The sequence below is a fragment of the Echinops telfairi genome, unplaced genomic scaffold (assembly GCF_000313985.2).
Source record: "Echinops telfairi isolate 266 unplaced genomic scaffold, ASM31398v2 ScPeMD7_7469;HRSCAF=8507_1, whole genome shotgun sequence".
Lineage (NCBI taxonomy): Eukaryota > Metazoa > Chordata > Mammalia > Afrosoricida > Tenrecidae > Echinops > Echinops telfairi.
Genome location: NW_022111373.1, coordinates 115308631 through 115332194, shown reverse-complemented (window position 1 = coordinate 115332194; position 23564 = coordinate 115308631). Strand labels below are relative to the sequence as shown.

General features: G+C 46.2%; 2 protein-coding genes across 6 annotated transcripts in view; one reads left to right on the top strand and one right to left on the bottom strand.

The window, feature by feature from the left end:
* Positions 1 to 10210, bottom strand: part of LMBRD2 (LMBR1 domain containing 2) — an 85134-nt gene extending 74924 nt beyond the window's left edge. For all 5 annotated transcript variants that reach the window (XM_045285064.1, XM_045285065.1, XM_045285067.1 and 2 more), the window contains exon 1: positions 10073 to 10210. The gene's annotated coding sequence lies outside the window, so the exon portion shown is untranslated. The remainder of the gene's footprint in view (positions 1 to 10072) is intronic.
* A 303-nt stretch (positions 10211 to 10513) lies between these two features.
* SKP2 (S-phase kinase associated protein 2) overlaps positions 10514 to 23564 on the top strand; it is a 37231-nt gene continuing 24180 nt past the window's right edge. The window contains exons 1-3 of the mRNA XM_004698078.2: positions 10514 to 10632; positions 11508 to 11779; positions 22231 to 22342. Coding sequence (XP_004698135.1) covers positions 10625 to 10632; positions 11508 to 11779; positions 22231 to 22342 — 392 coding nt within the window. The 5' untranslated portion in view covers positions 10514 to 10624. The remainder of the gene's footprint in view (positions 10633 to 11507; positions 11780 to 22230; positions 22343 to 23564) is intronic.

The following is a 23564-nucleotide window of genomic DNA, read 5'->3' as shown; positions in this document are numbered from 1 at the left end:
GAAAATATTTGATTTACAAATAAGGAATCCTACTTCACGGAATTTCATTTATCACGGTAGGGTCTAGAACCGATTAACCGCGACAAACGAAGGTTCACTGTACCTTGCTTCCTGGATACATCACCACCTGTGCGCACTCAGGTCCCTCTCACCCACATTACTACAATAGCCCCCTAGTTTGGATTCTCTGCTTCTGGTCTACCTTCTTAAGGTCTGTTTTCACTTCGTAGTCAGAGTTGAGCTTACTGGAAATATAATTAATATATATTCCCGGTTCTACCAAACTCAAAATAAAGCTTCTTACTTTGTTTACAAGGGTGTGGCCCCATCTATCCATCACCCTGAGTCCATCTATCATCCTTTCCTTACTCACTGCTCTCTACCTACACTTCCTGCCTTATTGGAAAGCGACAAATTTGTTCTATTCAGGGTCACTAATTGCTACTAGGCTATTTCCCACGAGGCTTGCTTCTTTTCACTATTCAAGTTTCTGTTCAAACCTCACTAGTTTAGGCCTTCCGAGACCTCTCTAAGGAGCCCTGGTGGTGCCATCGATTGAACATTGAGCTGCTAACACTCAGCGGGGTCAAACTCACCAGTAAAGACAGGGCTGCTGCTCCCGTAAAGACTCACAGGCTTGGAAACCCTCAAAAGCAGTTCTCATCTGTCCTGCATAGGGGTCGGTCCTACGAGATGGAATGGACTCTGTGAGTGTGTTTGGGCTGGTGACCCCTCCATCTAAAGGACTCTCCTCCCCACCGACAGCATTAACCTATTCTCCTTTCTTAGTTTATATCACCCATTAATTTTTTTAAAACACACATTCTTTAAAAAAACAAAACATTTCATTGTGCTTTAGGAGAAAGTTTACATAGCAAGTTGTTTCCTCAATCAAGAGTTCATACACAGATTACTGTGTGACATTGGTTGCAATCCCAGCAGCCGATCAGCATTGTCCTTATTTCTTCTCTCAGTTCCTCACTGCTGGATGTCTGTTTCCCTGTTTTCTTATCTTTGGTCTTGGCAAATGTTGCCCTTTTTGTCTCGTGGAGTTGACTGCTGTTGGGTTTTCTCTTATGGTCTTGGTTGGAAGTGGTAGCAGGCATGGCCATCTAGTTCTTTCTGCTCTCAGGTTGGTTGAGGAAGCTATGACTCATGTGGGCCAATAGTCTGACTACGTGGTTCCTTAAGTTTGGATTTTTCCTCATTTTCCTCAGGTGGGAAGGGGCCGAGAGTTGCTTTTTCAATGGCCAGTTGCAAGGTTTGGAGACCCCAGACACTACTCACCAGGCTAGGCTGGATAGAACATTATCTTTATGAAATGCATTTTGCCATTGAGCTAAGGAATACACACATTGTTCTGTCTTGGTGAATTAGAACCCTCAACTACAAGGATTTTAGTTCAAGGTAAGCCACTCCACAGGAGAAAGACAAGGCTTTCTACAGTGTTGGAAACCCACAGGGGAAGTTCTACCCGGCCTGCCTGATAGGGTCACTATGAGTTAGCATGGCCTCCATGCCAGTGAGTTTGTTTTTTGCTCTTTCTTGAATCTAGAAACATCGATTTGTACCAGAGGTATTAAATGAGTCAAGTTCCCTGAATTGGAATTGCCAAGTCCAAAGATATAAATATGCAAAAGGTTTCCAGGAAAGGCTGAACAAGGTAGCCTTCCAACAGGCAATATAAAATGAAAGTCACATGCCTTTTGCCCCATACCCTTTCCCCTGCTAAAAGTCATATTTCAGCAGAGAGGAAACAGGTAAAGCTGCTGAGAGAGCCTTTCTTTTCACTGTTTACCCTTAAGTATGGTTTACATTGACTGCCACGTGCAGTTTTACTTATTCAAATAAAAAACAAGTCCTTTCAGCCCCTTCCCATTCATTAACTAACGGCTAGTAGTTGTTGTTAGTGGCCTTCAAGTCCATTCTCAATGCCTTGCAGACCCACAGTGAACAGCGGAATAGCTCCGTAGGAGATTGCTAGGCCAGACTTCCTTAGGGCTACTAGTTGGGAGCTTAATCATTGAAGCCAATTTGGATTAACAACAAAAACAGCAAAGGAACCAGAAACAAACAGAGAAAATGCAAAGACCGCAGGGTTGGGTTGAGCAGAGGAGAGGGGGGCCATATTGCCAGAGAAGCAACAGCATGGCAGGAATTTAGCAATAGGTATCAAAAGTCTTCAGAAACAATTCACACTACTTTGTCCTAGCAATTCTTCAAATAATAAATATCCTTATTCTATGGAACAAAGCTCTGTCTACAGCACTGCTTTTGCTGCCATGCTATGTAAACACGAAAGCAGGGAAACTACATGTTAATACTGAACAACCCAGGAAGCATTAACCATATCCAACAACTACCTCAGTGCCTACTGCCTTTTGGAGGAAGAAAAGCAGTTAAGGGCTTCATAAAACACTAGCCCTGCTAACCTGGCCATGACTGAAGGGAGCAGGGCTGTGTGACTGAGTCGCAGGCTACCCAACAGCAACATTCCATCAGAGCCTGTGGTTAAAGGACACCAACAAATTCCAGCTGTCACAAGGGGCAGGCATCGTGTTGGGGAGAAGCACACAAATATGTGTAGACTAATATACACCAAAGAGTTAATAGTGGTTTCCACAGAGTAACAGTTAAGAGATGATTTCTAGAGTCTTTTTGTGATTTTTGTGTGTGGGTGTTTAATGTTTTGTTGTTGTTTTAAAGTAATAGAAAAGTATTACTTTCTAATTTGAAAGTTATTTAAAAATCAATCCAACAATATGAAGGTACAACACCTAACACCCAGAAAATGAAGTATTTTGCTATGGTGCTATTGATTAACGGTTGTCTAGTTGATTCCACCTGTGGTACCCTGTATGTTATAGAGTATAACTGCTCCAGTTTTCTTGGCTGTGACCTATGGAAGGAGGCTGCAAGACCTTTTCTTCCACAGTACTGTTGGGTGGGTTTGAGCCACCATCCTTTAGGTTAATACTCAAGGTAAATGGTTTGAGACAGCTAGAGACCTTATTTATTTATTAAGTGCCAAAATGAGAACCATATTAACATACAAATGATTTATTTTATCTTGGCAAGCCCAGGCTCCCAATCGCAGCCCTATTTCATAATTGTGTGAACTTCAAGCAATTAAAAGTGTTAAATGAGGATAAACATCTACAGGTTGCTATAAAGATCAAGTGAGATAGGGAAGTAAGACAATCAGTAGGGCAGCTTGCAGGCACAGAAAACAAAAAGACAGAGTAGAACTGCCCCAGAGTTTCTGCAACTGTAAGTCTTCCTGAAAGCAAAAAGTCTCATTTTACTCCCTCAGAGCTTCTGGTGTTTACAAACTGCTGATCTTGTGGTTAGCAGCCAAACACATAACCTACTACGCCACCAAGGCTCAGGCAATGAGTAGGTACTCAATAAATCCTACTTACTAATCACTGCATCCTTCATATCAATAGCCTCTAGAGCAGTGGTTCTCGACCTTTCTAAAGCCGCGACCCTTTAATACAGTTTCTCATGTTGTGGTGACCCCCCAACCATAACATTATTTTCATTGCTACTTCATCACTGTCATTTTGCTACTGTTAAGAATCGGGCGACCTCTGTGAAAGGGTCGTTCAACCCCCAAAGGGGTTGTGACCCACAGGTTGAGAACCGCTGTTCTAGAAGGTAACTAACTAGCTTTTTCACTAACCCCTAAAACTAGCTGTCATCAAGTTGATTCTGACTCACAGTGAGCGACACTTTACTTAAGTAGAAAGCCCCACCTTTCTTCCGCAGAGCAGCAGGTGGTTCTCAAACTACTGCCCTTGCGGTTAGCAGCCTATCATGTAATCCATTATGCTGCCAGGGTGCTCTCAATAGTCTCAAACTATAGTTCATCTACTCTACCTTAAATGCCCCACAACAAAACAAAACGCTCTACAAATGAAATCCAACTGTGTTCCACTCCTTGTGCTCAGTGGTAACCACGGCCTGGGCCTACTCAGTCCTATTCAAGAAAGCAGCCTGGCTCCCAAAATGGGTCCCTGACGTGCTGCAGCTTACGTGGCAGACTGCTAACCAAAAGGTTAGCATTCCGAGCCCACCAGCCACATGGTACGCTTCCGAAAGCTTACCACCCTCAAAAACCCCAGAGGAGTTCTCTTTATCTTATAGGGTCACTGGGGGTCAGAATCAAGTAGCTGGGAGTGGGTAGTGGCACCATAAAAAGTCCTCTTTTCTACAGGGAAAAGCATGAGAAGTTCAAAACGCTACTTGATACCCACCAGGCATGAGAATGAATATACCCTCATTGTGGGTAACTGTAATACACTTGTTTGGGAGGAGCTATGGTGGCATAGTGAGGTAAACAATAGGCTATTAACAACAGAGTTTACAGTTCAAGCCCACCAGCTGTTCCACCAAGACTATGATGAGCTGTCTGCACCATACAGATTCCCTATCGCAAACCCCGGGAGCAATTGCCCTCTTTGTCCCATAGGGCCATTATGAATCAGAATGTACCTCATGGTAGTGGGTTTGGCTTTTTGGTTTTTGCCTTTTAATTATCCTATAAGGCCGCAAATGACCTCTTTAGCTAAAAAGCCTTTTCATCTATTTGTTGTTGCAGAGAAAAAACACACCTCAGAGTCATGTCAGAGGGTACACTTAATGTTCTACATACTTCCTGGAACAATGATCAAAATGGAGGCGGATTATTGTAGCTCATTTGCTGAGCTATACTCACATGTAGCTTTACAAACATATACTCCAGGGCAAAGGGGGAAGGGTTTCTGACCTCAACAACTGTCCTATTTTTACCCAAATATTAAAATTGCTTGTTTAGGCTAAATGACAAAAACAAAACTACTGAAACTGAGGGCAACTCAAAGTTCAGTTACATAATTAGAAACAAAACAAAAAGCTAGGGACATAAAATAATGGCTAATTTGACTGAAAATCAAAATGCTAACTCATTCGCTCAGTCAAAATGTAGTGCCTGTTTTGATCTGATAGGCTAGTCCTTAAAATACTAGCTCAGAAACATTTAAATCCAATTCTTTTCCCAAAGATAAAATTCACTACTCACTTTCAGTTGTCTTTATAATGGTTTCATGATTGACTTACTGTTCCTAACTTAGAGGATTACTTCCTGAGTCCCAGATGACTCTAATAATAGTTCTTTAGGCTAAACAGCTTTGGATGAAAAATTTAGAAGTTACCATAATTTTGAAATGCAAAATATTCCAAATGTCTTTTAAAGAGAGAGAAAGTAAGAAATGTAGGGAGGGAAGGAAGGTAGGAAAAAGGAGAAGTGTAATGGATTAGAACATAAATAAAAAACTAACAAAAATTTTGGCAAACCCAAAGATTCTGAGCTTGAATGAAAAATTTCAACTAGAACCTAATAAAGACTCATCAGACTCAAACGGTGTCAAGCCAGTACGTATCTGTACTCAGATTTACTTCCCCCTCACTGCCTTCTGGTCGATTCTCACTCAGTTACCCAACAGGTCACAGGACATGGTAGAACTGCCCCAGCGGGTTTCTGAGACTCTAAACCTTTACATAAGTAGAAAGTCTCATCCTTCTCCCATACTCAGATATATAACGAAAACTAAGAGACAATTCATGATACAGGTTATGGTCATTTACATAACTATACCTATATACTGTATTTTTATGTAAATAATACACACATTAAACATGTTAAATGCCCGCACAAGCTACTTACGTGGGCACACATGAGAAAATACGGTATGCGAGTACAAGCTATACATATGGAGCCACCTAGGCTCTCCAGTCAGTCCTTTGTGGTCTCTTCTGTGGCCAGGATTGGGTGGTTCCGAATGGTTACAAGTGGTTACCTACTGGGCTGCTGACTCCAAGGACAGCCACTGGACACCACCAGCCACTCCTCGGGAGAAAGGAAAGGCTTTCTACTGCTGTCAGGAGTTAGTCTTGGGAGCCCAGACAGGCAGTTCTACCCTGTCTGTGGGGTCCTTAGGAGTTGAACGGACTCGAGGGCAGCGAGTTTGGTTTTGGTTTGGTGGTTTTGTCACTACAGAAAGCACTATGACGCTTCTCAGCATCGCTGGTTGATAAACACTCTCCACCGCTCTCTAATTTACAAAGCCACTTGTATTCTATCTGAAGTTTCCAAAGGCGTCCTGATGGGGCTGTAGGTTGGGGGACTGGGCTGTTAAAGACAAAGGTGGCAGCTCAAACCCGCCAATCTTTTTGCAGAAGTACGATGAGGCAGGCTTTTGCTTTAGAGATCTCATCTTTTAAAGCCTGTATCATGTTGCTATGAGTTGGAATTGACTCTGACAGTGGGCTTGGTGTTGGGTTAAAGTCATGTGCAGACATTAATAATGATGGGAATTCATTTGTCCTGGATACAATTATAGGAATTTTAGTTCTGGAAATATGACACTAAATATACTATAGTGGGAAATAGGATGTGCTAAGATTGTGGCCTTCAGTATTGATTTCAACCCAATGTAAAGAAAACCCAAATCCTTACAATTAGACCAACAGGTAACATCAGGATAAATGGAGAAAAGGTTGAAATTTTCAAGGATTTTGTCTTGCTTGGATCCACAATCAATGTTCATAAAAGCAGCAGTCAAGAGCTCACAAGACCTCATTAGAGTATTAAAAAACAAGGTTGTTACTTTGAGGACTAAGGTAGGCTTGACTCAAGCCATGCTATTTTTCATAGCCTCATAAGCATATGAAAGTTGGATATTGAATCAGGAAGATCAAAGAAGAATCGATACAATTGAATTGTGGTGATGGAGTAGAATATTCAAAGTACCACTGACTGCTAAAAGGGCAAACCAATCTGTCTTGGAAGAAGTACAGCCAGAATACTCCTTAGTTTGGCGAGATGAAGAAGGCCCCTCAATGAGATGACTGACACAATGGCTGCAACAATGTGAGGAGAGCACAGGATTGGGCAGTGTTTCATTCTGTTGTGCATAAGGTCGCTATGGGTCAGAACTAACTCCATGGTACCTAACAACAAGAAGATTAAACTAATAAAATTAATCAGCAAATAAAATACTTCTCATCAGCAGCAATCACAATGCACTTCCTTAACAGAATTCACTCACTGCACTGAGTCAATTCCTAGTGATGGCGGCCCTATAGACATAGCAGAACTGCCCTTGTGGGTTTCTGAGACTAAGTCTTCAAGGAACACAAACCCCTCATCTTTAGCAACCCCTCACCCTTCATCTTTGCTGCTGTTGTCAGTTGCCATTGAGCTGGTCCTGTATCATAGTAACCCTACACGCAGTAGAATAAAACACTATCCAGTTCTGCACCAACCTCACAATCATTGTCATGCTTACAGCTACTGTCAATTCATCTGGTGGATGGTCTTGCTCTTTTTTGCTGCCCTTCCACTTTACCCTGGGATGATGTCCTTTTCCAGGGATTGGTCTCTCTGATAACATGTCCAAACTACGTGTGACAAAGCCTTGCCATCTTCGCTTCTAAGGGCCATTGTGTTTGTACTAAGAGAGATTTGTTAGTTCTTCTGGCAGTTTGTGGTACTTTCACTATTCTTCACCAACACCATAATTACAATGAAACTTATAGATAGCTAGAAATTATAAGTCTTCTGTGGTCACGATTCCTTATGTTAAACAGAATCACATGTATCTACTTAAACTTTTATTTACTATATTAAGAATACAGTCACAGCTGGAAGAATGGGAAAAAAGGTGATTTCCATAATAGCAAGCTGAAACAGTTGTTACCAGGGCAAACACTGTTAGTGAACCACCTACTGTACTATCAGACTTTTGACTTTCACAGTTGGCAGGCTCTTCCTGAGTCTCACAAAGAGGACTTCAGGTCCATTAATTCAGATACTGCAAACAAAGTAAGAACTAGAAATGATCCCTCGACAGGAGACTGAATGAGGGTATTATTACCTATCTTTAAATTTAGAATGATCCTATAGAAGCTCTTCCTTCTTTGAGATCTGTTTCTTTCCCAATTCTTATCTCAAAACTTTGTTTATGCTTGCTATGGATTTTATGCCTGCTACCCCTACCCCCTAACCCCTCCTCCCCCATAGTACGTGTTGGAATCCCAGCCTCTATATCTATGGACATAATGAAATATACTCCAAACGCTTCCGTAATGCAATGTTACTGAGGCCAGATCCATGTAGGCTGTGTGCTACACCCAAGTTATAAAAGGAACAGGTAGAGGCAGGCAAGCACAAACACAGAAGATAGATGCCATCTGAAGACTGTCAAGGGACTGAGAAACACTGGGGCTACAGAAGCTGAGAGACACACACAGATCTTTCCCTGGAGCCAACAAACCAAAAGCCTGCCCTTTTCACTGCTGCCCTCAATTCAGACTTCTAGCTTCCTGGACTATGAGAAAGCACATTCTGCCCTTTGAGGCCACCCACTCCGGTTATTTCTGTTACAGCAGCCCCAAGCAACCAAGGCGATGCTCATCCTGGCATTTTAAATATATATTTTTAATTTAAAAATAATAAATAAATAAATACATATTTCTTGTTTATTCATTCTCCTCACTAGGTTACATATTCCCTCTGTCATGTCCCATCTTTCCAGAAACCAAATCCTTTTTTGTTGTGTTTTTAAAATGTTTTCTCTAATGAGTTGCAATCTTAAGAGAAAGCATGTATAAATCCAAGAAAGGTAGCTGCATTCTCCTTAGCTATAGTAATGGAGAGGTAACTATGATGCACACAATCAGGAATTACTGTGTCCTGAAGGGCTCTTTCCACCACATAAAGCACTGTTTTACTGAACCAGGCACACATTCTTCACTTAGTTGGAATCAAAATCTAATTGTGACCAGATCCCTTCTTTACAGCAGCAATTTCACCCATTTTCAAGAACATACACATTGATGAATTCCTTGTCATAAGTGTTTTACTTCTCAAGTTCAAAGATCAAGCATAAAACAAGGGCACACTAGCAAACCAAAAGTCGTCTATTTGATTCCGACTTATAGTGGGGCTACCTACAGGGCAGAGTACCTCTTCTGTGCGTTCCAGGACAAAAAAGGCAGCCTCATCTTCTTTCCCCCAGAAAAGCTAGTGGGTTTGAACCACAGGCCTAGTGGTTAGCAACCCAACGCTTAGGCCACAGCGCCACTCGTGCTCCATATCTACCGGGCTAGGGAGATTTAATTCCATTCTATACAGCAAATCTCTTAACTCCCCCGTGTCCCCCTAGGTATTAAAAGTATGTCGTACAGCATTCATTTAGAACTGAGATGAGACTGGGCTAATTCTGAACTTTTGAAGGCCTATTTTTATTAGGATTGGGATTCCCTGTCCTTCCCTTTCCTCTGCTGCCCTGGGACCAGCGCTGTAGTTAGTACAGTTTGCAATGCATGATAGATTTCACATGGGTCACCCAACCTGAAAGATGGCCTGTTCTCCCATCTAACGCCCGCCCCTGAACTTCCCCGCAGGGATAGGCTAACGCAGCTCTAGGTGGCAACACAACTGGACGCAGCCGGTTGGTACAGAGCAGACAGATGGCTGTACTGGTGGCCTGAGCGTAGTCCGGGTACGGCCCTTTGCAGATACAGGAAAACCCAAACCAAACCCGTCGCGTGGATTCTGACACAGCGATCCTGCAGGAACCTTATTCATTTCCAGGCTGGCTAGGCGGCAAGGGGCGGCAGTCGTTCCCACCGCCACAGGCTCCGCTTACACTCAACCACCCCTCCCTCGCACCCACGGCGCTGTGCTTTACAAAATGCTTCCAGGATGCGCGTCGCTGGCGTAGGGGCCACCTCTCAGGTGAGGACAGGATCTTGTCCACAGACCCAGTTTCGTCCTGGAATTATTTTCTGGAGGGCCCCAGGGCTGCCCTCTCCCCGGAGCCCGGCAGGAGCGTCCTGGCGGAGGGCAGAGCGGGTGTGAAGCCCAGCTGGGAGGCAGGTAGGGCTCATGGCTTCTAAGCAGCGGCCAGCGACACAGGCCCAGCGACGACGGCCGCTCGGCACTTCCAGGGTCCCCACCGTCGCCGCCTTAGCACGGCCCCCGACTGGAGACCCTACAATGTCGCAAGCCCTCCCTCAAACTCACCTTCCGATCTCTCCAGACAGCATCTGGACGGAGCCGAGGACCTCCGCGTCCACCACGACCCTCCAGGTGGTGGGGTCCACGGTCCGAAACGCCAGCGGGAGCGGTCAGCAGCAGGCCTGCGGGCTCCCGGGAAAGGAAAACCCGTCCCCAGTCAATAGGCTGACATTCCCAGTCAGCTGCAGCGCCGCCCGCTTCCGCTTCTCCGCCCTCGTGGGTGGGTCGGCGTATTCCGCAGCCGCGGGGGGTTGTGGGTATCGCGGAGGCCGGTCCCGCCGGGAACGGAAGTAGGGAGCGAAACAGCCTGACTTCGCGAAGTGTAAGAACTACACTTCCCAGCAGGCAGCGGGCCCTCAGACCTCGTCCGCCAAATCGAGCGGGCAGAAGAGCCTCGCGCGCGCGCTAAGACGATGGAACGTTGCTAGAGTTCGCGGGTCTTGCCGCGCGGGGCCAGCACTCAGTGGCCGGAGCTGTGCGCGCGCCAAGGCGGGAATTCCAAAGCTAGCAGCTCTGCAATTAATGCACATCTTTTAAACGCCCGAACTGGTGGACGCCATGCACAGGTAAACCTATTGTAAAAACGTGCAGCGTATGAATGAACCGTCTTATTTTAGGCCGTGAGCACTGCTGCTTGCTAATACTGTTACTATTGCTGTTATTAGGGGAATGGCTGCTTAGCTCCTTCTTTGGAAAAATGTGGATGGATGCTTTAGTGCGGCGATCTGCGTGCCGTTTTACTTGGCTTTCCTTATAGGGTTTTCCTGCTGGGATTTCCAATCACGGGATGGTTACCCCCCCCACCGCACCCCCACCCCCATCCGTCCCATCCACAGTAAGAAGTTGGTGAGGCCTGCCTGCGTGATGGTAAATCAAAAGCCATTCTCATTGGCTCCCTTATTTTCTTGGAAATTCGCAGCTGGCCTATACAAATGCAATTTAATTAACCACCGTGAAAGTTTAATGCTTTCTACAGTGCATAAATGACAACTTGTTTTACGTGCTGGCTTGCGAACCTCGAAGTCAGCAGTTCGAAACCACCTGCCCCCCAGCGGTGAGGCATTCTACTCTTGTAAAGAGTTACAGCCTTGGAAACCCACAGGAGCAGTTCTCCCCTGCTCTACTAGGTCACCGTGAGTCGGAATGGACTCGATGGCAGTCGACTGGTGTGGTTTTGGCATTATTTAGGAGCCCCGGTGGCGCAAGTTTTGTGAAGCTCTTGGTCATGTCGGAACCCACCTGACTTTTTGGGAGAAACAAGTGTCAATCTGCCACAGCCTTGGTAGATTTACAGCCATGGGAACCCTCTAGGGCAGTTCTCTACCCTGCAGAGGCTGGAGGGGTCAGATTATAACTGGAGGACCTTGGATTTGGTTGCCTTGTTTGGCATTATTTAAGGGTAGGGTCTTGAAAGGAACTAGAGTATTGTACATTTCTGCAGGAAACACCTCCAGGAAATTCCTGACCAGAGTAGCAACGTCAGCACCAGCTTCACGTGGGGATGGGATTCTGGCAAGACTTCGGAACTGCTGTCAGGCATGGGGGTCTCTACCCTGGAGAAAGAGGAAGTGGACAGTGAGAATATTCCCCAAGAGCTGCTCTCCAGCCTGAGTAACCCACAGAGCCCCCCACGAAAGCGGCTGAAAAGCAAAGCCAGTGACAAGGACTTTGTGATTGCCCGCAGACCCAAGCTCAATCGCGAGAGCATTCCAGGTAAGATGCACAGGTAAAACTGACAGTCACCCAAGGGGAGCGAGCGTTCAACTCATGGGTCTGGGAACCCAGGGATCATTGGGAAGATTCCCCTTTCAGTCGCCTAATTCAGAAGTTGAATGGACACAGTGGCTGCAACAGTGGGCTCAGGCAGCGCGACTGTGAACATGGTGCAGGGCCCAGGCATGTTTTATTCTGTTGGACATAGGATTGCTATGAGTTAGAACTGACTGGATGGTACCTAAAAGCAACAATTCTGAAATTACTTTCTGACGGGATGGAGCGAGTAATTGTCTTGGGAGTCAGCAGGAATCTTGGTATAGGAATCTATGTCTGGTGTATAATTAACTTGGAAAGCTCAACCCTTGACAGGACATTATAGGACATTTCTGCCCTTTTACAGGGGAGCTTATCTGCCTGCTGGCAGGCATGGAGGAGCCAGCCCACTTAGAGTCACTGATAAGATGGAGCATAAACAGGATCTTCCAGGATTCCTTTTCCCCAGGATTCCTTTTCCGGAAAGCTCTGGGTGAGCTTTTTGCTCAAAGCCCTTTAGGTGTTTGTTGCTAAAGTATTTGAGTTTAAAGGGAGGAATCTTACCTCTCCAGCCCATCCTCAAATTGGATTTCTCAGGTGCTACCACCACTGTTTATTATTTAGTCAAAGACTTCAGCGTTAGTCTAGATCCCCAGTCAATCATTCTGTATTCCAGTTTTCGTCTCCCAAATATTTTTTAAGCTCTCACCATCTCTTGCCTGCCCCTGGGTTGCCAAATGAGATTTGCTCCTAAGTGTGTCTTTAAGTTGGATTTTTAGGGAAGTTGGAACATATTATTTTGTAGCCTGATTTCAGTGCAGGCTTAAGAGCCCTGGTGGCGCAGGGAGGTGAGCAGTGGGCTGCTAGCTAAGAAGTCAGCCCCCCAGTCACCCCAAGGGAGAAAGATGAGACAGTGTGCTTCTGGGAAGATGTCCAGTCTTCTGCACCTTATGGAGCAGTTCAACTGTCTTATGGGGTTGCTAGTTCAACTCTCTTACAGGCTTGCTGTGAGTCAGCATCAAAGCGCCTGCAATGGGTTTTGTTTGATTTTAGTGTAAGAAAAGACCAAAAGTCCTCTACGATTTAAGAGCTGCACAATAACATTAAAAGATGAGTATTGAGTTGTGGGATGGGGCTCTCATCCAGGAATTTTAACCTGTCAGGAGTTGGGCTACCAACTGCAAGGTCAGTAGTTCAAAACTATCAGCTGATCTGAGGGAGAAAGGTCAAGCTTTCCACGCCCTCAGGGAGTTACAGTCTCGGAAACACGCAGGGCCAGTGGATCACTGTGAACCGGCGTGGACCTGATGGCAGTGAGGTTTTTAAAAAGATCTCTGCAGGAGCAGATTCCCAGGTCTTTTTCCCACAGAGCCGCTGGGTGGGTTCAAACCACCAACTTTTATTTCTAGCAAAAGAGCACTTAACCATTGCTCCACAGCTCTCCTTATCATTCACCTTCCACTAGCTCTCTATCCCCTAGACCAGCGGTTCGCAACCTATGGGTCACGACCCCTTTGGGGGTCGAATGACCCTTTCACAGGGGTTACCCGATTCATAATAGTAGCAAAACGACAGTTATGAAGTAGCAGTGAAAATAATTTTATGGGTGGGGGTCACCACAACATGAAGAACTGTATTAAAGGGTCGCGGCATTAGGAAGGTTGAGAACCACTGCCCTAGACGATCAGTCTTTCCACGTGGGAAAATAAGGGCTTCCAAGAATGCATGGGTCCCTAGGGAGGATAAGCATAGTGCATTTACCGACCTAAGGGTAGCAATTTTTCTTGCTAGTAAATGAGAACATTAATTCATTCTGCATATAAGGAGACTTCAAAAAGTTCATGGAAAAAAGGGATGAACCGGTGATGGGATTTTTTTTCCCATGGACAATTTGAAGCTCCCTCATGTATTCACTGAACACGTTCTAATGTGCCTGGTCTTGTCTTGGGTGTTGGAGATGCACTGCTGAAGCTTCATACCCTCACAGGGCTTCTGTTCTCCCTTCACGAGACACTCAGGAAACATATGCTTTGTAGCTCAGTACCCAGACCCACTGCACCAAATCGATTCCAGCTCATAGTGACTCTATATAGGGTTTCCAAGACTGAATCTTTACAGGAGCCTTATCTGTCTCCTTGCAAAGTGGCTAGTGGGTTTGAACCACTGTCCTGTGGGTTAGCAGTCCAAGGCTTACCCAACAGCGCCACCAGACCTTCTTATGTAATATCTCCGATAGCTAAAAACAAACAAATCAAGCCGAGAGGTGTTAGCTGTGTTGGGGTAGGAAGATGGATGATACGTAGTGGGTTATAAGCTGGGCTGCAACCAACCACACAGGGCAGCAGTTTGAACTTGGCAGCCGCTCACCAGAGAAAGAGTAGGTTTTCTGCTCTGGTGAAGACTTCCTGTATGAGGAGCCCATAGGGGAAATTCTACTCTGTTCATAGGGTCACTACGAGTCAGAATATCCTGGACGGCCGTGAGTTTGGTTTTTTCTGGTTGAGTTGAGGAAGGGGTGGCCTTGGAGCCAGCGCTTAGAGAAGGTGAAGAAGTGGGCTACGTTCATATCTTCAGAGAGCCCCAGGCAGAGAGAAGGCCTGTACAGACAGCCTGGGCTGAACTGTACCCGGTTTTTTAAAAAAAATAAAGGAAAGAGTAAAGGGTAGGGTCATGAGAGATGAGGTGCTAGGAAATGCTGCCATGCGGCCCTGCTTCATCGTTTAAAGGGGCACCCTGATATGTGTGGAAACAGCTGCAGGAGGAAGCGAGTAGATAATTGGAGTCTTGTTAAGAGGCATGGGAGTGGTGATAAGCAGTGGTTAGATTCTAGATATATCCTGAAGTTCCAGTCAACAGAATTTAAATGCTGTTGACATTGTCTTCAGAAGGAGGTTCAGCTTCACTCACTGTCATCTGATCCATGCTGACTCATACCGACCCTAGAAGGCAGGGTAGAACTGCCCCCTGTGAGTTTCCGAGACTACCTCTTTGTGGGCATAGAAAGCCCCATCTTTCTCCTGTGTGTCGGCTGGTGGTTTCGAACTGCTAACCTTGCAGATCACAGTCTAACGCTCAACCACTACACCACCAGGGCTCCTCTAGAAGGTGGTGGGATGGGGACAATAGTGGACAGGCTCAAAAAAAGGTTGAGAGCCAAGGAATTAGGTGCATAAATATTTCCCCAAAATTTTGGTCTGGCTTTCTTGGAAGGCTTGGTTAAGGATACGTTTGTTTGTTTGCTTAAGCTCTCGTTTTCTTGAAAGGCAGTCCAGGGTTATGGTGGCGACCATGGAGTTTCAAGTCAGTTGAATCTGGGTTTGAAATCCTTCTCTGCTGCGTGCCATGCATGTTGAGAAAGGGTGTGAGCTCTCCTTGCCTCACTTCTTCCTCAGTGAGGATTAAATGAGAGCATGGGTGGTAAAGTCTGGCGCATAGGGCCCAGCGTGAAATAAACAATCAGTGCAGCCAATTTCTATCGATCTGTTAACTTGCTGACACCCATTGCAGGGGCTAGTTCACTCCGTCTTTTGTTCTTTTTAAATTTTATTTATTTATTTATTTATTTTTCCTAACCCTAACCCTACCGTCTTTTGTTCTTAATACTGTTGGTTAGGCCCTGTTAGTGTGGGGTTTTTAAAAAAGAAAATTGTTTTTTTCATCATCTAATTCCACTGCTCGTTTAGTGTCAGGAATGCAGCACGAGCCATTTGGTGCTTGACCAGCCACGTGTAAAAGATGCTTTTTGTAAAAAAAACCTTTTAGTGTGGTTTAGGTGAATGTTTATGGAGGGAATTGGTTTTCTGCACCACAGTTCATACACCCTTTGATTAGTGGTATGAATTGTGATCCCTACCACGTAACAGTGCCCTTCCCACTTCCTGTGCTGTCCAGTCCATTCAGCCATTTCTTTGTGTCCCTTCCTGCCTCCAAGCGTCATGCCTGAGCACACACTGCCCTTCTGATCCCTGGACTGAGTTGGACTGAGGAGCGCCGGCTCCCTTGGTGTTTTTGTTCACTTTCTGTGCTGACTTGTTGTTCAGCTGAAGATGCTTCCTTTATAAGATGAGCAGGGCTAAAGGCAATCATCCAGGAACAGTTGCTCTTGATGTCCTGTGATTGTCTGTCTGTCTGTCTGTCCTTCTGCAGTCATAGCCTACAAAAAAAAAAACTAAGGCCCCCACCACCCCGGCAATTCTGCTGCAAGAGGAGGCTTCTGTGGCTATGAGTCTTGATGGGAGCAGACACCCTCAGCTTGCTCACTTGTGGAAAGGCTGGTGGGTTTAAACTGCCAACCTTGTAGTTAGGAGTCTAATGCCTAACCCACAACACCACCAGGGCTCCTTACATCCCTATACCCAACCAAGTCAAACTCATTGCCGTTGACTCATGGCCACCTTACAGGACAGTAGAACTCCCCCTGTAGGTCATTCACATGCAAGCAGGCACAAATTTAGAAACCATGACATTTCTTAAGGCACGATGGGAAACCCATCAGAAGTTTTAAGGAGATGTGCCTGTCTTCTAGGCATTGCAATAATAACCCAAGTCAAGGTGATGAAAAATAACACGCTTACAAAAAGACCTAGTGGGTCACACGCTAACAGCAGACGAATAGCGCAGGTACGGAGCACTGAGGCCAGAGGGAAGCCGGCTATTGGATATAACTCTCAGAACATCAGCTTCACTTAGAACAGAGCGTTCTTGTGTCTCTCTGTGTGAATGTGGAAGACAGACACCAGTCACACCCCATGTCAAGAACTGTTGGTTAAAACAAAATCACTGCTCTTGGGAAGAAGAGATGGGTCTGGAAATGACCAGTCAGTGAGGCTGGAGGGCTAACCCTGACATCAAAAACGTGCCTGAAGTGCGAGAAGAAAACGACTGGCCTTCATTCATGCTTCTTGAGCTGCGAGACGCTACCAGTTCGTGTTGGTACACGTCTGATTACACAAGCTCTGGTTTGGTTAATTGGGGTGTATGTGAGTGGTGCAAGGTAAGGGCAAGGTGACCAGACGTCCCGCTTATGGCGGGACAGCCCCGATTTTTGGCGTTTTTAAAAAGTCCTGATTTTTGGAAAGAATGCATGACAAGCTAGGGAACAGTCTATTTGGTCCATATAGACCAAATTTTTAATCAAGAACACCCCCTCCCCACCGTCCCACACCCGTCAATGGTGTCCCGCTTTAAATCTGGTCACTTTAGGTAAGGGACAACTGGTGGAGCCTGATGCCCAGTGGGCCCTCAGGACTTGGACAGTGTGACTGGCATTCATGGTTCCAGGGATTGGCCAGCAGTTGTCAGGGCAGGTGGCTAATAGCTCTGCCAGGATTAGTATGCACCAGGCCACACCTGCTTCACATAGATATCTGATGACAGCAGCCCAGGGCTGTATGTTTTTCCTGGGTCCTGCCTGCACCGTCCTCTCCTTGGGGCTCCAGTCCAGGCTCACATCTGGAGATTAAATCCTTTTCATCTGTTTGTCCTGGAGACAAAGGCTATAGGGCCACCCTGGGCCTGAACAGATCTGATTGGCCCTTATGAGTGTGCTGTTAGGCAGGGGAAGGAAATGGCCCAGCAGTGAGGTCATTATCTCATGGCTCCTAAATGCCTGTCTCTGCCCTATCAACAAATGTTGATCAGGATAAAACTGGTGAGTAAACTTGTTGGCCAGCTCCCTTGTGGCTGTGAAACTGCCTGGAATTCCAAAGGGGCCAGTGCTCCTCAAACTTTAGACTCCGTTCCCAAGGGAACTGGTTCAAAGGGCAAAATGCCTGAAATTCTGATCCAAGACAGGCTGACTTACGCCTGGGGGGGGTGGGTATTTTAATGATCAGGGCAAACATTTTTCTTTTTTTTTTAATGACTAGTATACTTTATATTTCATAATCTAGGTGTGTATAGGAGCTCTGGTGGCACAGTGATGCAAAGTTGGGAAGTCAGCAGTTCTGAACACCAGCCCGCTCCTTGGGAGAAAGTTGAGGCTTTCTACTCCCGTAAAGAGTTATTGTATCAGAAACTCACAGGGGTCCTATCCTGTCCTGTAGGGTCTCTATGAGTCAGAATTGACGCGATAGCAATGAGTTTTGGTGAGTGAGATGTGTATTCTTTATATTACATAACCTAGGTGTGTGTCTGAAACAAAGGTTTGGTTGTGTACTTCCCCTGGCTAAGATATGCTCTGAATTTTTCAATTTTCCATTCTTTTGTAGAAACATACACACACACACACACAAACCTTGTTAGGTTCACTAAATCGATTCATAACTTATCAGTAAGTCTCAGCCAGCAGTTTTCAAAACTAAGCTCGCTAAGGCCCTTTTATGGGAGTTCCACCAGGAATTTTTCCCCTCCGCACTCCCAGCCCTAACCCCAACCCACTGCCATTGTCAGTTACTGCTCAGAGAGATGGGTTTCTGAGGCTGTAAATCTTTATGGGAGCGGAAAGCCTCTTGCCTATAGTGAGTGTGAACTACCTCTGGGCTAGCAGTCCTAAGTATCTAACAGCAGCACCAGGGCTCCAGAGCACTCTTATTGGCTCCTTCAACCAATGTCATGGTGCTCCATCCCAAGGACTGGGAATACAGCGGTTCTGACCTCACAGCATATGGACCTCACTCTCCAACCCCAGCTCTTTTTGCTCCTTCATTGCTTCTCCCCACCCCCCACCTGCCCCCCTGGTTTAGCAGGTCTCTTGAAGAAATAAAGGGTTGTGTGGTGGAGAGATCCATTAGGGATTTATGTTTTTCTTTCACATTTTGGTTTTTTCGTATAGTTCACCCTGCAATAAGTAACTAAATAATGTATTTTTTAATCCAGACTACTAAGAACTGTAGCATAGGCTAATGTTTTCTCTTTGTGACTTAAGGGAAGAGGCTGGGGAAGACACGGATAGGCAAAACAGACAGGCATCAGCTGAGACGCTCCCTCCGCCCCCTAAAGGACCAGATGTGAGGCCCGGTGCCTGCTTTTCCTCCCAATTGTGTAACTGGATTCTAGTTTAAGGAGAGGAACGGTTTTAAAAGCCACAATTTGGGGTTTGATTAGGGCTACTTGGGCTTCAGCTTGAGGCTGAGTGTAGGTGATGCTCTGAGAAAGGCGCTGGTCAAATAAAAGTTATCTCAGCTAAGCAGATCTGAGGTCTAGAAAGCTCTTCAATAAATCATTCTGCAGAGGAGCTGGAGGAGGAGGAAGAGGAGGAGGAGGAGGGGTCCTAAGGCTCCTGCAGTGGAAAGCTGGGCTCTACCTGAGGGAGAAGTGGGGACAGTGGCAGAGGGTGACGGGTAGCAGGTTGGCGTTGTTGGATGGCTTTTGTATCTGAAGTACATTGTACTGCTTGCTGTCCATGGAAACCGAGATCTTGACTTCAACAGTTATTCCCATTCATGGGAGGGGAGGCTGCAACCTCGGTGGCTCTGGAAGAGCCACGCAGAGGAAGGACCTTCCTCTGGATTCTCCCAGCCCCTCCAGACAGACAGCAGGTAAGAATCCAGGAAACAGATGGCAGATGTTAGAGCATGAAATATGTCAGGTAAAATAGATGATCCTTCTCATGAGCCGGGATACTGTCTCCAGAGCAGCTGTGGGGAGGCAAACACCAGTCCCTCTGTTGGGACCACAGCCAGGCTCCAGAATCAGGGTTGTCCCTGGTCAGCTCACTGGCCCTGGTTAGTTCGCTGCTAGCAAGGGCTGTGCTTTTTTTTTTTTTGTCCATTGCCCCTTCCATTTGGTGCTGAACTGTTGGCATTTATTGCCTCTAGTCACCATCGCACCCAAAACCTGACTGAATCCCCGCCCGCGACCCCCTAGCCCCCCCAATCAAAAAAGCAAACCCACTGCCATCGAATCCTTGCAACCTGATACTCGGTTTTCAAAGCTGTGAATCTTTAGAGGAGCAGATGTCTTCATCTCTATCCTGTAGAGGGACGGCTTTGAACCAACTGGGTTTAGTTCTTCCATTTTCCAAACTTGCTGACCTATCAAGTACTTAAGGTGGAGGAGGCCACAGAATAGGAACATAGAATAGGAAGAAGATTTGAAATCAGACCTGTGTTTGGATTTCCATTGAGTCCTCGTGGCTCCCCCACTCCCATTGTGCTCCACACACCTGGAGACCACGATACAAATGTAGCCACAAGCGGAGACATTGTCCCTGCATTCTGGCTTGTTCTCTGCAGCCTCAGCCCTTGCGACCACCAATGGTGCGGTGTCCTTTCTTTACATGCCTCTTACCCGACTTGCAGTGTTCTCTGCCACTCTGGCCAACCTTCAAACATATACCTCTTGTCACTTGTTTTATTGTTTTTAATTGTAGTAAAATATGTGTAATATAAAGGTTGGCCTTTTAGCCACTCTGGAAGTGTATAATTCCGTGGCATTAATTATATTCCCGATTGCAACTATTTTTTAAAATCCCACAATTTCATCACTCCAGGCAGACACACTGTATCAGTTGAGCAATAACTGTCCAATGCCCCTCCCAGCCACACCAGGTAACCAGTTGTGCAGGTTTGTTTCCATATGCATTTGCTTATTGCGGATAGCTCATACCATGGCTCGTAGGGCACCTCCCTTGGGGGTCTCACTTTTCCCACACAGGGATCATCCCTGTGGTAACAGGTCTCAGGACTTCTCTCCGTGGCAGAGTGTCGGACCCTTGGGGTATTTGGGCTAGCGTGAATAGTGTTCACTTTTGACCTCAGTTCTTTGGGGTCTTAGAAGGGGGAGTTCTGGCTTTTGTAGTAATTATGCGTTTAACTTTTGACACCTCAGTGCTACTGTGCTTCAACTTTGGGGTGTGGGAATTTGTTTCCTATCAGCTTGTTGAAGTAACTTAGCAGCACCAAGATAGGTTTCCTCTGCTATCAAATGGGGATCACGTTCACAGATATTTGAGTGTGTGTGTGTAGATAATTAAATCCCAAACCTGTAGGTATACTGTTGTTAGATGGTCTTGAGTCAGTTCTGAATGAAACACTTCTCTGCTCTGTGCCATCCTTGTAATTGTTATGTCTGGGCCCATTGTCACAGCCACTGTGTCAGTCCATCTCCCTGAGGAGCTTCCTCTTTTTAGCTGCCCCTCCACTTACCAAGCATGATGTCCTTCGCCAGAGACTGGTCTCTCTGGACATGTCCAAAGATTGTGTGATGAAGTCTCACCAGCTTTATTGACTGCTCTTTCCCCAACAACTAACAACCCTGACACCATAGATGCTCAATGAATACCGTATATACTTGAGTATAAGCCAACCCGAATATCAGCCAAGGCACCTAATTTTCCCACAGAGAGGGCATAAAAATTGTGCTGAAAAACTCGGCTTAGACACATGTATATATGTATTTGTTGGTTTATTGACTAAGTGAGAGCATCCTTTGGCATTACTGTTTTAGATAGATCTGCTTCACTGCACATTCTGTAAGTCTGACAGAGAGGACAGAGGTTCATTTGACTTTTAAATAAAGTGGCCCTAAGAAGGCCACCGAATCCATTGGGACTAAAATCATGATGGTCTTTTAGACATTTTGGGTGATACTAGAGAAGTTTTGAAGGAGTCATCGTGGCATAGTGGTTACCCATTGAGCTGCGATCCCCAAGGTCAGCAGTTTGAAACCACCAGCTACTCCATGGGAGAAAGATGAGGCTTTTTACTTCTGTAAAGAGTTACAGCCTCGGAAACCCACCGGGGTGGTTCTGCCCGTTCTATTGGGTCCCTGTGATATGGCATCGACATGAAGCAGTTTGGTTTCTTTTCGAGGAGGGGGCAGTTTGGAGAGAGGTGTGGAGACTTGCTTCATTACTCAGCTAATAAATTGTCTTTATTGTTGTTTTTCACTGCCCTTGAGTCAGTCCCCAATTCATTGGCATCCATGTACAATATAATAAAATGCTGCCGGGTCTTGTACCATCCCCATGATTGCCTGCAGACTGGACTGTTGTGACCCATGACCTTTTCATGGTCTGATTATCTGGACTAGATTGCCAGGCTTCTCTTCCTAGTCTGTCTCGGTCAGGCATCTCCACGGAAACCTGTTCAGCTCCACAAGGCTTTACTGACAGACCAATGGTGGGCACACCCGAGGTGCATTGGCTGGCCAGAGAACCTGGGTCCCCTGCATGAAAGGTGAGGGCCCCACCAGCAAGCCAGCATCCCTCTCTCAGCTAATAATGCCCCGTCTAAGATTGGCCAAGGGAGCTAAAGAAAAGAAGGGTCTGAAAGCGTTCTTGGCTCTTTCTCCTGGTTTTCTGAGAAAGAATGGTGTTCCCTGTGGCGTTATGGGAAAAATTGTGAGCATGTGTCATTTGATTTGCATTCACTCTGTTATCTTAAGTGCCCTGTGTCCTTTCAGTGCGTGAAAGCACGCAGGAGACACCACAAGGCCACAGAGTGGTGCTGAGAGACTCTTTTCCCCCCTGCCAGGTGTGTCATGGGACGCCCTCCCAGATGAGCTGCTCTTGGGGATCTTCTCCTGTTTGTGTCTCCCTGAGCTCCTGAAAATCGCCATCGTTTGTAAGAGGTGGTATCGCCTCGCGTAAGTACACTTCTCCCCCTTGGGCAAAAGAGGAGGAGAGAAGGGCTATTTCAGACCTGAAGGGTGACAAAGGGCCGTAGTCCCAGAGGTCTCACCAGTGTCTCTATAACCAGAAAGCCTGGTCTTTTGTAATGATTTTGGGTTGTATCGCACACTTTTATCCCGCTCTCTCCAGGACCTCCCAGTGTGATCCCCTTCGGGGCAGCTGGCGGTGGTGGCCATGCACCACCTAGTCGTTCTGGTCTCAAGGTCATGGAGGTTGGTGTTGTGTGTTCCCTTAGTCCATTGGATACTGAATTGGTTCCACGTGCCTTTGCTTTTCCCCACGTCTCGTTTTTGAGACTTAAAAAGAGCAGACAGGGCATGAATGAAGAGGGGGCAGAGAGAGATGCCACATGCAGGTCACCAAGGAAACCCCCAGCATAGAGAATCTATGACCCAAAGAAAACCCCATTCCACCCCACCCCCACCCCAGGTGAGCAGTCTTCCCCTCCAGCATTGCCCTGATTCTTCAGTGCCGCCTGACCTCCTGACCCACGTGTGATAAAGTAAGTTTCTGAAACCTGACTCCTTGTGGTGCTTTTGTTACATCAGCACTAAGCAACTGCGATAGAGACCCCTAGGCACTCACAAGTTGGGCCATTTGCCTGGAAGAGTCCCATCACGGTTTGTTGGCCTGGAACGTGGGAGCAAGTGGTGTAGGGGCCTCGCTCTCCCCACCCAGTGACCCCATCTTGAATTCTCCATCAACTGTGACAGTGCCCTCTCCCGGCAGAGCCTGCTACTCTTTCTCTGCGTCGTCACAAAAGCCTCAGCTGACATTTATTCCCTGTTTGCTCTGGGTCAGGCACTGTTTTAGCAAAGTCCACACCGCCTTGTATGACCTGTTTCCTGCAGCTGCCGTAACACAGGACCACAAAGGGGCCTGGGAACAATGAAGGGCTATTCTCGCACGGGTCGGAAGGCCACAAGTCCAAAACCAAGCTGCCGGCAGGGCCGCACCCTGTCCTTCATGGTCACATAGCCTTCTCCTCTCATGAGGGCGCCCATCATTGGGGTTAGTGTTGGTCCTAAATCCAGGGCGAGCTCAAGACCCTTAATTATATCTTCAAAGACCTTATTTCTAAATAAGATGACGTTTAGAGCAGTGGTTCGCAACCTTCTTAATGCTGCAACCCTTTAATATAATTCCTCATATAATTATATATAATATAATTAATTA